Source organism: Puntigrus tetrazona, chromosome 13, assembly GCF_018831695.1.
Source record: "Puntigrus tetrazona isolate hp1 chromosome 13, ASM1883169v1, whole genome shotgun sequence".
NCBI classification, from domain to species: domain Eukaryota; kingdom Metazoa; phylum Chordata; class Actinopteri; order Cypriniformes; family Cyprinidae; genus Puntigrus; species Puntigrus tetrazona.
In genome coordinates this window covers 1526471-1540687 of record NC_056711.1, presented here as the reverse complement: position 1 = coordinate 1540687, position 14217 = coordinate 1526471, and the positions used below count along the sequence as shown (strand labels likewise).

Here is a 14217-nt window from a genome sequence, read left to right as displayed (position 1 = left end):
GATGTTTGTTTTCATAGTAGGTTACTCTGTGGACAGAATACGTTTGGTAACAGCTATTCTAAAAATCTGACCAACCCTGCAGCGGGATAATAGCGCCAGTTCTGATGCTTGTCTGATAAAAAGTGCTTTTTAGACAAGATGAGTAAAGCGTTGAACGTTACAACACCAGTAGCACATTTAATCAGAGGGGACCTCCTATCAGAATGTAATAGCTCTAAAGTAAGTGTTTAGATCATGCTTAGCATACCTTGTCTAGCAGAGCAAAGCAGGATGCACAACCACATTATTAAACACAAGTAGCTGCTTTTCATAGACAAGAACATGTGTATTATAGTGATAATAATATTATGTTCATTCAACAAGACTGTTAAGCTAACTCAACGGTTTACTACAGAGGTGGCTCAAAAAGGCCTAAAAGGCATCAGGTTAACATAGTTCATCTAGACAGAAGCTTTGCAGGCGTTAAATAAGTTTGAAAAGAAGATAAGCAGAGATTCTAGTTGAAAAGAACAAGATGACAAGCAAATGATCATTATTAAAGACACTGGTCAAAGTCTGTGACCACTAGTGAAACATTTCTTTTTTTTCCTATTCTTTTTTTAAACATTTTATTTAATATTAGGCCTATTAGATTCATGTAAGCGATTAATGACAAAAAAAAAAATATTTTGGGGTGGAGTGACCTTTTAATCAGATCATTCTCAGCAAGTAATTATTCTCAGATAATTCTCAGATTATTACTTCTAACATAATGCACAATGGCTTTTCCAAAGACTATGGCACTTTTTAATCATGACTAAAATTAGAAATTAGAACGTTAGCCTATATATAATATAATATGTATAATATGATAGCTATGAAACTTAAATCTTTGCATAGTTATGGCGGGAGACACTGGCATCTAACAATTCGTATTGAAAAATAAAGCATGTACATAAACAAAAAAATAAGACCGTTATTGAATAAGCAGCTGTCCTGTTCAGTGTACCAAACTCCTGAAACATTATTTAATATTTTATAGCGGTCACAGGAAGTCATCAGTTGTTTTCCTGAAAATATTCAGATGTAGCTAGTTACTTCCCAACACTGATTAAAGGCCTACATATAACTAAACTTCACTACCAAAGCACTTTGAATGCAATATGTTTACTGTAACGTTGTTTTTGGCGGTGTTTGTACATTGTTACACTTCAAAATGACAGACGTTTTGTGCAGTGTGTCAGGATGTTGCAGTGTGTGTGTGTGTGTGTGTGTGTGTGTGTGTGTTGCGTCGTGTCGGGAGGCGGAGCTGTGAAAAACAGCTGGACTGTTTTAAGTGCTCCTTCAGTCCACACGGCGGGACACGAGACAGAGGAGCGAGGCGCCACGAATCTGCCGAAAAACACCGAGCGCGAGGGAACTTTACAGAGCCGCTGTCATTCGGACGCGCGAGGAATAACGATAAACCCGCGGCGGTCACTGGCGGTCGATGCGGTCCGTTTCTGAACAGTCTGCGCTCTGTCTGAGGGTTTAACAAAGGTGGGAGACGCGTCTGCTGTCCCCTATCACCGGGGGGAAGGTGAGGTAGTGTCCGCACTGCATTACGCACACGGCTGCTACAGTTAGTTTAAACCTCAACTTCAAACAGCCATTTTGCTTTGTTACCGAAAGGATGCATTCGTGCACGCGACGCGTTTCTACGTTTACAAGCGACTCGGGTTTCAGCTGTAGTCAAGTTTATTCTCTCAGATGCATACTAGCTATGCCTGCAGCACTAATTCCAGGCAACGGCATCTTCTGTTGTTTCTGCAGGTCCAGAGAAGAGCGTAGACAGAATAAGAGATGAGAATCTTTACAAAAGTGTTAAAATGTTTGTAGGGTAATGCAAAATTCACAGCTTGGCCAACAGGTATGCATTGTGAATCGCAGTATCTTATATGCAAAACGGCAGGTAACGGTTTAGGAGTGTTTTTGTCATTGTAAAGATGATCTGTTTTGATTTCTGCAGATATGATCTTTAAAGCGAGCCGGTTTGGGGTCATGCAACAAGTATAAATGCACATTGATGAGCAGAGGGAGACAGGCTGGCGAAGGCGAAAGAAGTGGATGTTTTGAGGGGAGCAGGAGAGGACTGTGTGCAGGAGATGTCTCTGTGGATGATATTACCCGTCAGCCTCCCAGCTCTCACCATCACTGGAATATGGGTCGTGTAAGTGCATTTTGTGTCACATTTTATGAGACGATCATGCTTTGGATATCGATTATTATGGATAACATGTGCAGGTGTTGTGCATGCTTTGATAGGTTATATAACTTCCAAACTAGATTTTTTTTTACTGGATGCACAGCAGTTCAGCAGTGTTTATTTTACAGTGTTGGTCAGTTTGCAACTTTTATGGTCTGGAAGAATAAATTATGTAGCTTTTATAGGTTACAGATTGTTTTAATAGGGCGATGTAAGCAATGCCCAGCTAACCAAACCATTCCTATTAAGTTAATAAAATTTAATTTCTGAATGTCCCCCGAACATTCAAGATGTGTTTTCTGTACAGATTATGGTAACATTTAATTTCATAATTTGGTAAATATTATGGAAAAGCTACTTTTAAATGTTCTGCGAACAAATTGAAGTACTAGCATTTAAAAAAAATGATTTCAGGAGAAAACATTCCACGAACTAGAAGTATTTGTATGTTATATGAATGTGGGTATGGGTATATACATACATCTACATGTCATATGTAGTCAGTTAAATAGTTAGCCGATTGCTTTATATACAGCATTTTCAAACAATGGCTGTGTAAACCTTGTTTTCTACATTTACAACCGCAGTATAAAATTTACAGGCTATTAATGTTGCCAGTTTGTTAAAAGAAACAAAAAAAAAAAACTACTTCTACTGGAAGAACGTTGTCAGAGCAAGAGTTTCCTGGTAGATGTAGAATATGTTGAAGCGAGTTTGTTTTATGCAAATGCATCACAGTTTTATGAAACTGAATAGTTTTTTTTATAGCATAAAGAGATTGCCTTCTACCTCTCACAAAACGATGTTGCTTCTGAACTGTGCCACCGTCAAAATGCAGCCACTTTCAGTAGAATTTATAGTCAAATTCCTGAACCTACTCTGTAAGGAGCGGGCAGTACATAAATCTGCAAAGTTGCCCATGACTGACTCGCCTGAACTTGCCTAAAAAATGTTGAAGACATAATTTTTAGTAAAGCCATTATGGTGCAGAAATGTAGAGAATACCCATGATGTTCAGGAAGAGAGCTGTGCGTGAACCGGCATGCGATTGACTGAAGTGCCCTTTTAAATCCGTGTTCGACTTCGTTTGTGATCACAGTTGTTGGAAGTCTTTGATCAAGTGGACGTGGAATACCTTTTATGCGCTTTTATTTGCATGAAGGTGCGGAGCTGTGCTGGCGTCTCATTGCTTGTTCCTGCTTCCTTCCTGTGGAATGCTTGCAGGCGCCCTGTTTCTAAAGAGAGTTCAAGATCCCCTTCCTCTCCTGTAGAGTCTTGAGTTTGAAGTCACTGAGGTGGTTACATAAAGCCTGCGTGAGTAAAACGGAGGAGGGCAACTTAGAGCAGCATCGGCGGCTTCTCGTTTGCTGTGCCAGAGAGAGAGAGTGTTTGCTTTACTCTGTCCGTGTGGTGACGGTTCCCGATGCAACATGGCCTAAAAGTGTCCCGTTCTAGAGACTTTTTCTTCCGTTACCTGTGCAAGAAAGGGCATGTTTTTATAGCCGAAAACCAAACCTCTAATTATGACCTATAAAAGAAATGAGTTACGGTTTCCAAAAATAACAACAAGAGTTCAAACTACAACTGGATCCTTTTGCTGAATAGTCGCAATGAATTGTCTCAAAATGTGAAATGTTGTTAGCTAAAAACTCAGTTATAGGCAGTTTTTGAGTAGCGCGTAGCTCCAAGTTACACCCCAGTGGAAGGGTTGTTTAAATTAAATTATTTAGGGTACATTGTAAAAAAAGAAAGTTTCCATTGATGCGAGGTTTAGTATCCGAGTCAGTGTTTCCACTTGGACGTTATTACTATACGTTGAGACTGTTGTTTATGGTAACGACGCACAGGCTTAAAAAGTCCCACAAATATGTGCTGTTTCCTGCAACGTTGAACACATTGTTTATGCAAACAACACTGAGAATATTTATTCATAACAAAGGCTTTATATTTTAAACTTGTGCACGATAACAGCTGAAACTGCCAGTGCTACATCTGTGTTTTCTGTGTTTTGTGTTCAAAGGTTTGGAAATATTTGCATTGTGCGTCTCTGGTTGGGGATGCAGCTCGATTTTTTTTTTTTTTTTTTTTTTTTTTTTTCCCAATCCGATCAGGTTTGGTTTGATTGGACCTTTTTGCATGTACCTGCTGTGAATATGCAGCACAAATGGTCTTTGTGAATGACTGGAGTATGTGATGTTGCATGGAGGGGGTATGGACACGGGTGGAGCCTGCCATCTGTTTAGAAGGAGATTCCTAAAAAGACATGAGTAATTAAAAGAGGGTTCATTAATTAAGGCATGTTTCTAACATTAGGAAGCATTCAACCTAGCCTCTTTCTCAAATCGGAGTACTGTCTTAGTATAAAGCAGTCTAATATGCTGCTCAAGAAACATTTCTTCTTGTCAATCTTAAACGGTTTGCTGCTTAAATTTTTATGCAAACTGTTAAATTTTTGCACAATATAATAATTTTAAAGCACACAATATATAATTTAAAAACACTGAGAATATATAGAATGTAATAAATTAAGTATTCATTCATTTTTTTGCATGTGGTTGCATATGTTTGCTGCCGTTTTCACATTTTTAGTTTAGCTCTCAAATCTGCCAGTTGTGATCCATTTGATTCAACAGAATGCAAATAATAAAACAGATTTCTTTAAACAAATCAGTTTGATGTTGAAAAATGCAACTCCTTTGCTATTAAAATTTTAAATAATTTTTTTGTACATTCCTTTTCCGAGCTTTAGTATTTCCATTCTAGTTTTGACTTGGAAATGAGCAAGTACTACAAATCTTCGACAGGGCTTAAAAAAGAGAGAGATTCTATCGCTTACTCGCCAAGAATGCAGAATGTAAAAGAAAAGAAGGCGTTTTGAGGACTGTCAAAGGGTTTTTAGTCTATAAAGTCAATGGTCACCAAATATGTTTAGTTACCAACATTTTTTAAAATTGTATGTTCCGCAGAGGAAAGAAAGCCGTACAGAGGATGACGGAAATGCGATTTCTGTGTGTACTATACCTTCGAAAGATCAAAAATGAAAACTGTCGTTTAGCCGAAAAAGTCACTATCGACTCCTGTCGCGAGTTGTTTCAGAGAGCGAGTCCAAATCTTATGGTGAGGAGATGGGCCGGAGCAGGGTTACTGTGTTTTCTGAGGAAGGCCTGTGTGACTCTCTGTGATGTTGAGAGTGACCTGGTAACAGCCTGCGTGATTATTCACAACACAAGCCAGGGCAGATGGCAGAATGTTTGTTTACCAAATGTAATTTCTCTCAGCGTTGTGCTAAGCGTAAGTGCGAGGCTCAGGTGATCTGTCTCTCGTGGACACGCGCACATTTTCTTGAGATAAAAACAAGCCTAATTGCTGCTTAGCCCACTCCTGACCCAGCTTGCTGTCGGATGCAGTTACGCTGGACAAATGCAAATGCGTTTGTGTGTGTGTATGTCAACAGCGAGATCCTCATGGGAGAGGGACGGGCAGAGACGGTGTCCAGCAGCAGGTGCCGCGTGCGTTTACTTTTTCCACAGAGCACTTCTCTTCAAGCTTTTCACGTCTGATTGTTCATTTGCGAGCAACTTTTTTGCTTTGCTTGGAAACGCTGTTTCATCAGCTTCTGTTAAAATCTGTAGGCAAACGTTTGCTTTGACCGTTATCTGATGGTCTTGTGTTCGTTGACATCTTTTGCGGGTCGAGGTGACTGGATCAGGAGGGTGTTGACCTTGCTGCATCAGCGTGAGTAAAGAATGACACATAACGCCGATGTTAAAGCTGAAGGTGTACAGGTCGTATTGACTATATTTCCAGAGCTTTCCGGTTTTTGGTGGATATAAAACTCATCAATGAATACTCGGGCTCTCGCAGTGGCACCAAAGCATATTTATGTTAATTCTTCTGTCTGTCCATGTTTAATAATTAAATGACTTGCTGGATTTAATATGCTTCATACCTCTCCAAGGCCTGTACTGTGTCTCTTTGTGTAATCTCAGACATCGGTGGTTTAAATTGGTTTTGTGGTCAGCTTGACTTGAAACATTGATTTTTAAACCATTTCAAATTTGACAGAATTGCGGTTGCACGCAAAGACAGAGTGTTTTAGGACATGGAGTTTTAATTATGATTTGTTTACATCCATTCTGTTTACATGATTATTATGTACACATGAAATGGTGACACTTTGCCATTAGAAGGTCAACTGCATTAGCTGACATAAACTAACATTTATAAATACTTCTAAAGCTATTATTTAGTCTTAAAATGTACTAATACTTTTGTAAGGTGAAAAGTTAACATCAGATAATGCACTGTGAACTGACATAAACATAAATGTATTTATTAAATACAGTAAATGCTGTTGAAATGTATTGTTTCTTGTAAGTTCACGTTAAAGAATAACTTTAGAACTAATGTTAACAAATTCCACTTTACTATAAGGTTTCATTTGCTAACATTAATGTATTGAAACAATGAAGACTATTTTTATACAGTATTTATTCGTGTGAATGAAAATACAGTTGTTCGTTGTTTGTTCATGTTAGCTCACACTGCATTAATTAATGTTAAGAAACACAACTTGTGATTTTAATAACGTATTAGCAAATTCTGAAATTAACAGTAACTAATATTAATAATTTCTGTAGAAGTATTGTTCATTCTTAGTTAATGTTAGCTAATGTTAACCATTGAACTTTTTTGTTAAGAATGTCCATTCACACAATTCTATTTATGAGACAAAATTATCCTTGTGAATAAAAATGAAATGCAATGAATGAATCCTCCTTTAAGGATTTTCTATTGTTTATATTGTGTGGCTAATGTATAGTTTTAAATTTTCCAGGTATGCCATGGCCTTGTACAACCAGCATGTCTGTCCTGTGGACAACTGGTAAGAACTATGTTTTTTATTATTGCGTTCTTTTTATTAATTGATATATTGCATTATAATATGGACTATTCTATTATTTATTATATAGTTTATATATTATTATTACTATATATTTTAATGCAATGCTTCGATATATTACATATTTTAAAATGTAAAATAATGTTCAATTCGATCACACGTAAATTTGAAGTAATACAATGAAGAAATTATTTTTACACGCTTATTACGCTGCTAACTGACGTGCATGTTTTCATCTTCTAAAAGAAAAGAGCTCATTTTGGCACATGTGCTTTTGAGGCTATTAATCATGCACTGATAAAAACTTTTAATGCACACATCAGAAAGGGACCTCCTGGCTTTGTGTCTCCTACACTTCTTCTGCTCTAATGAGTAATGTATTTGATATGAGATGTTGAATGAGGGTCTGAATCCTTTCTCATTAACTTTATTTGGCTCAAGGACGGTCGCCAGTGAGAAATTGTACCCTGTTTATTTTCTTAGTTAATCGCAGGTCGACTTGTGCTTCGCTCCCGAGAGCTTTAGTCAAACATTAGCGTATGGAGCATAGCAACGACTAGATCATTTCAGTGTTAGCGCTGCTCTCAGGCTTTGGGAGGTGGCATATTGTGCTTTAATTATTTAAAGCAGTTATGAGGTTTGTGTGTGGGTCCGTCAGCAGAGGCGGTCAAAACGATTACTCATCATTAATATGCGCGATGAATAAAACCAGTGTTCCAGAATATCGTGAAAGTTGTTTACTTTCTGACTAGGTGTCAAATGTAAAGCTGAAGCTGAGAAACACGATCAGATTTGGTCTGTTTAATGATACCTGGCCCACAGGCTGCCTTTACCTTTTAAAGTCCTTTGCATTCCTGGGTAATTTTTGCACTCTGGAAACAACAGTGGTCTTTCATTTACTTTTTTTTTTTTCGCTCGGAGGGAGGAGCATTAGTCCTGTAGCGCAGGATGTGTTTGCTTTAGTAATGAAGTGTAGCCACATTATGTTTGCCTTGAGTTCTGCATGGCGTAGTATGAATTGAAGTTGTGAGACTGCCAAAACACGTTTATACTGAAGTGAGTTGTAACTCTGCTTGTATCGTTCAGAGTACTGTAGGAACGCAGTGGCGTGTAACTTGTGCAAATTTACAGACAGATGCGGCTGTCCTACTGAATACACTTCATGTATTGATAATTTGACTTGATTGATAATTATTTTTAGCCCAGTGAGCAAATCTCAGAAAGTATCTCAAAGTGGACCTGATGGACTTATTTAGGCTGTTTTAACTCCATATGGTTGTCTGTGTGTTTATTTACTTGCAGGATGTATAACCAGTCATGTGAGGTGGATCTGCCATTGCAGAGGGGACCGACCATGTGCTGTACTCTGGACAATGTTCCTCTTATAAGGTCCGTAAAACAGCAAGAAAAATAACTATGCCAATGGATAACAGGCTAGCAAAGCAATAAGGCCTAGCTAGCTTGGGACTGAAGGTTAATAGGTAGTGATAAATGTATGCTGGACATTAATTTGAGGAAAAAATATGAGTTTTTTTTCATGCAGTGACTGTGTTGAATGCTTGAACTTTACATATGCTGACACACTACAATTTGATGCTATTGTACTTATATAATTTATAATTAGCATTTTTTTATTTGTATAATTTCTGTTTTCATTTTAACTTCAATCATTAGTATATTTTAAGCAGCATTTTTGTCATTTTTGTTTTAAAAAAATCACATGTGCGCTATTAATCTATGTATTTTCCTCAGTAAATTCATAATTTGCTGTTTATTAAAGGAATAGCTCACCCATAAATTAACATTACGGCATATTTTACTCACCCCGAAGCCACCCTAGGCGTATATGACTCTTTTTTTCAGACAAACACAGTTTTTTTAAAAACTTATCCTGGCTCTTAAAAGCTTGGTAATGCTGGCAAGGTAGTGGTTAAGTTCAAGTATTGTAGGATTAGGGATGTAGGGATGATTAGTTAGTGCTAATAAACTGCTAATATTGTAGTAATATGCATGCTTATAAGCAACTAGTTAAGAGAGCCTAAAATAAGATTCAGTCTGTTATTTTATTCTTAGGTTTTATTTGAGTCATTTTTGTGCACCCATTTTAATTTTTGAAAATGTATTAAATAAAATATATTATTCTAGTTCACAATTTTACAACGTTTATGTAAAGTTATAATAATGGTTTTATCATTATAGTTTTTTTTTTTAGTTTTAGGTACATATTATTATAATAATCCTGGATAATAGTTTTGCTAAACTATCCAACAAAAAATATGGAATTTGTGCTTCTAATGTGTTCAAAAAAGTACTTGAACACCAAAGTGCACCTTATTCCTGGAAAGTGCCGTTCTCAGCCGGCCTCTGTACCTGAGGCAGTGGTCTGTGTCAGCACATTCTTCTGCCTCGACCCCTTCCCTTCCTCCTCTTTTTTTATTTTCCTCAGACCAAGATAGGGTCAGGGGGAGAAACGGGAATCTAAAAGCATGTGATCTACATGGCAGCCTTACAAAACAAGATATTTCATCTTTACAAGATCGTTTTCCTGCTGAGAGAAAAACACTTAGAGGAGCTTCGACTTGTCCACCAAACAAAGGAATTTCCCGACTTGCTGAGGAAAAACTGAAACCAAACTGACAAAAATGGAAGCACACAAAGATCGTTTTAGTCAAAGCATGTTGTTCATTTATGTGACTCTTTTAGACAATCTATCTTAAAAGGGAAATCTGACAATGCATATATTGTGGATTCTGGAATAACTTGTGGGATCTTTGACCCGAGCTGTTCAATAGACCATCTGTCTCCTTTTTCAGAGCTGTGTGGTTTATTGAGTATGAACTTGAGTTATATGTTAAGTGTTTTTTATGTGTGCCTTTGGGTGTGTCCATAATCTGCATTTCTACTACTAGCGTGTGTGTGTGTGTGTGTGTGTGTGTGTGTGTGTGTGCGAGGGTTTATTTTGACTGCTACCCACTATACACACAGAAAAATCAGGATACAGTAATGTAGCCTTCTTCTTCTTCTTCTTCTTCTTCTTCTTTTCTTCGCTTATCCGGGGCCGGGTCGCGGGGCAACAGTCTAAGCAGGGATGCCCAGACTTCCCTCTCCCCAGACACTTCCTCCAGCTCTTCCGGGGGGACACCGAGGCGCTCCCAGGCCAGCCGAGAGACATAGTCTCTCCAGCGTGTCCTAGGTCTTCCCCGGGCCTCTTCCCGGTGGGACATGCCCGGAACACCTCCCTTGGGAGGCGTCCGGGAGGCATCCGGAACAGATGCCCGAGCCACCTCAGCTGGCCTCTCTCGATGTGGAGGAGCAGCGGGTCTACTCCGAGCTCCTCCCGAGTGACTGAACTCCTCACCCTATCTCTAAGGGAGCGCCCAGCCACCCTACGAAGGAAACTCATTTCGACCGCTTGTATCCGGGATCTCATTCTTTTCGGTCATGACCCAAAGCTCATGACCATAGGTGAGAGTAGGGAACGAAGATCGACGGTAAATCGAGAGCTTCGCCTTGCGACTTAGCTCTTTTTTCACCATGACAGACCAGTACAGCGACTGCATTACTGCAGAAGCTGCACCGATCCGCCTGTCAATCTCTCGTTCCATCCTTCCCTCACTCGTGAACGAGACCCCAAGATACTTAAACTCCTCCACCTGGGGCAGGAGCTCCCACCAACCTGAAGGGGGCAAGCCACCCTTGTCCGACTGAGGACCAAGGCCTCAGACTTGGAGGTGCTGATTTTCATCCCTGCCGCTTCACACTCAGCTGCAAACCGCCCCAGCACACACTGTAGGTCTTGGCCAGATGCAGCCAACAGAACAACATCATCAGCAAAAGCAGAGAAGCTATCCTGTGGTCACCAAACCAGACCCCTCCGGCCCCTGACTGCGCCTCAGAAATCCTGTCCATAAAAATAATGAACAGGACCGGTGACAAAGGGCAGCCCTGTCGGAGTCCAACATGCACTGGAAACAAGTCTGACTTAATGCCGGCAATGCGGCCAAGCTCCTGCTCTGATCATACAGGGATCGGACAGCCCTTAGCAAAGGGCCCTTACCCCATATTCCCAGAGCACCCCCACAGGACACCACGAGGAACCCGGGCCGAATGCCTTCTCCAAATCCACAAAACACATGTAGACTGGTTGGGCAAACTCCCAGGAACCCTCCAGCATCCTGGAGAGGGTATAGAGCTGGTCCAGTGTTCCACGTCCAGGCGAAACCCGCATTGTTCCTCTTGAAGCCGAGGTTCAACTATCGGGCGGATTCTCCTCTCCAGTACCCTGGCATAGACTTTCCCAGGGAGGCTGAGAAGTGTGATCCCCCTATGGTTGGAGCACACCCTCCGGTCCCCCTTCTTGAAAAGAGGAACCACCACCCCGCCTGCCAGTCCAGAGGCACTTTCCCCAGCGCCCACGCGATGCTGCAGAGGCGTGTCAGCCAAGACAGCCCACAACATCCAGAGACCTGAGGTATTCCGGGCGGATCTCGTCCACCCCTGGTGCCTTGCCACAGAGGAGCTTCTCAACCACCTCAGTGACCTCAGCTAGGGTAATGGTCGAGTCCCCCCCCGGATCCCCGGCCTCTGCTCCCTCAGTGGAAGACGTGTTGACGGGATTGAGGAGGTCCTCAAAGTATTCCTTCCACCGCCCCACAATATCCCCAGTCGAGGTTAGCAGGTTCCCATCAGCACTATATACGGTGTTGGCAGGGCACTGCTTTCCCTTTCTGAGGCGCCGGACGGTTTGCCAGAACCTCTTTGAGGCCGTTCGATAGTCATTTTCCATGGCCTCCCCGAACTCCTCCCAGACCCGAGTTTTTGCCTGCACAACCACCCGGGCAGCAGTCCGCTTGGCCCACGGTACCTGTCAGCTGCTTCAGGTCCCTCGGGCCAACCATGCCCGATAGGACTCCTTCTTCAGCTTGACGGCATCCCTTACTTCCGGTGTCCACCATCGGGTTCGGGGGTTGCCGCCACGACACGCACCGGAGACTTTACGGCCACAGCTCCGGACGGCTGCGTCGACCAAAGAGGTAGAGAACATAGTCCATTCGGACTCAATGTCTCCAGCCTCCCTCGGATCCGTCAAAGTTCTGCCGGAGGCGGAGTTGAAGATCCACTTCTGACAGGGGTCTCTGCCAAACGTTCCCAACAGACCCCTCACGGTACGCTTGGGCCTGCCAAGTCTGTCCGCCTCCTCCCCGCCAGCGGATCCAACTCACCACCAGGTGGTGATCAGTTGACAGCTCCGCTCCTCTTCACTCTGAAAGTGTCCAAGACATGCGGCCGGAGATCAGATGATACAACCACAAAGTCGATCATCGACCTCCGCCCTAGGGTGTCCTGATGCCAGGTGTACTGGTGGACACCCTTATGCTTGAACATGGTGTTCGTTATGGACAGACCGTGCCTAGCACAGAATTCCAACAACAGAACACCACTCAGGTTTAGATCGGGGGCCGTTCCTCCCAATCACGCCCCTCCAGGTGTCACTAGCATCACCAACGTGAGCGTTGAAGTCCCCCAGCAGGACGATAGAGTCCCCGGTTGGAGCACTTTCCAGCACCCCTCCCAAGGACTCCAAGAAGGCGGGTACTCTACACTGCCATTCGGCCCGTAGGCACAAATGACAGTGAGAGTCCTCCCCAACCCGAAGTCGCAGCAGGAGGCGACCCTCTTGTCCACCGGGTTAAACTCCAACACATGGCGGCTAAGCTGGGAGCTATGAGCAAGCCCACACCAGCCTGCCGCCTCTCACTGCGGGCAACACCAGAGTAGTGAAGAGTCCAGCCCCTTTCGAGAAGATGGGTTCCAGAGTCCAAGCAGTGCGTGGAGGTGAGCCCGACTATCTCTAGCCGGTATCTCTCAACCTCACGCAACAACTCAGGCTCCTTCCCCAGAGAGGTGACGTTCCATGTCCCTAAAACTAGATTCTGAGTCCAGGGGTTGGGTTGTCGAGGTCCCCGCCTTCGACTGCTACCCAAACCACAAGGCACCGGCCCTTACGGTCCCTCCTGCAGGTGGTGGGCCCCGGGGATGGCCCACGCCGCTGTTTCGGGCTGAGCCCGGCCGGGTCCCGTGGGGGCAAGACCCGGCCACCAGGCGCTCGCATGCCGGCCCGGCCCCAGGCCTGGCTCCATGGCGGGCCCCGGCTGCGCCATACCGGGCGACGTCGCGACTCCATTCCAGGTCTTTTCCATAAAGGGTGTCATGGACCGCTCTTTGTCTGGCTTGTCACCTAGGACCTGTTTGCCATGGAGACCCTACCAGGGGCATATAGCCCCGACAACCTAGCTCCTAGGGTCATTCAGGCACTCAAACCCTCCACCACGTTAAGGTGGCGATCCTCGGAGGGGGTAATGTAGCCTAAAACGTTAAAATGCTTTGTTGCTCCAGCTGTACCCTGAACCGAAACCCTAGTGACAGAAATGTACCTTTGTGTCCTAATATGGTTTAAAATTACATTCTGATATTTTCCCATAGCATTTCACTAATGTTCTGCTGAACTGACTGAAAAAAAACAACCCGTTTTCCTTTCAGTGGTTGAAGTTCATCAAACGCCAAGCAATAAAGTTACATATGACTAAGCAAAAACACTGGTACAAAGAAATGATGACTGAATTTTGAGTATTTGAGCACAACATGAATGTTTAAGCATAAAACAAAATCAATGGACTGTTTAGTCAAAAATGTAACATTTCTTATTTTATCAAACTTTTCACCAAACAAGTAAAGAAAGCACAAAGAAAAGTTTAAAATGTTAAATATTGATTAAAAAAAATGATTTCCTCACAATTAACAGCACATTCTATACAAACTAAACAAAAACAGAATCTGTAAACTGATCCAAGACTTAATCTTCAGATGCAATCAAAATATCCAATGGGTTTAAAGACAATGTTCCCATTTCTCCTTAACAGCAAAGATGGTGACGGCCACCTTCAGCACCTGATCAGGCTCGCTTTTCTATAAGCAGTAAAAAACTTTTTAAATTTATGTTATCAAATATCATCATATTTACACCAAGTGGACATCATATTTAAATTTTCATGAATTACTATCAGTTTAAGACAACTCTCGAATGTTCAAC

The 14217-nt window shown here is 42.2% G+C and overlaps 1 protein-coding gene across 3 annotated transcripts in view; it reads left to right on the top strand.

Moving 5' to 3' along the window:
- Positions 1-1316: 1316 nt before the first annotated feature.
- Positions 1317-14217, top strand: part of LOC122356473 (transmembrane protein 150A-like) — a 31647-nt gene continuing 18746 nt past the window's right edge. The window contains exons 1-5 of one of the 3 annotated variants that reach the window (XM_043255217.1): positions 1317-1558; positions 1792-1888; positions 1988-2188; positions 7062-7109; positions 8430-8516. In XM_043255217.1, coding sequence (XP_043111152.1) covers positions 2124-2188; positions 7062-7109; positions 8430-8516 — 200 coding nt within the window. In that variant the 5' untranslated portion in view covers positions 1317-1558; positions 1792-1888; positions 1988-2123. Of the gene's footprint in view, positions 1564-1791; positions 1889-1987; positions 2189-7061; positions 7110-8429; positions 8517-14217 lie in introns of all 3 variants that reach the window. The other 2 variants (XM_043255215.1, XM_043255216.1) reach the window with 2 other exon arrangements.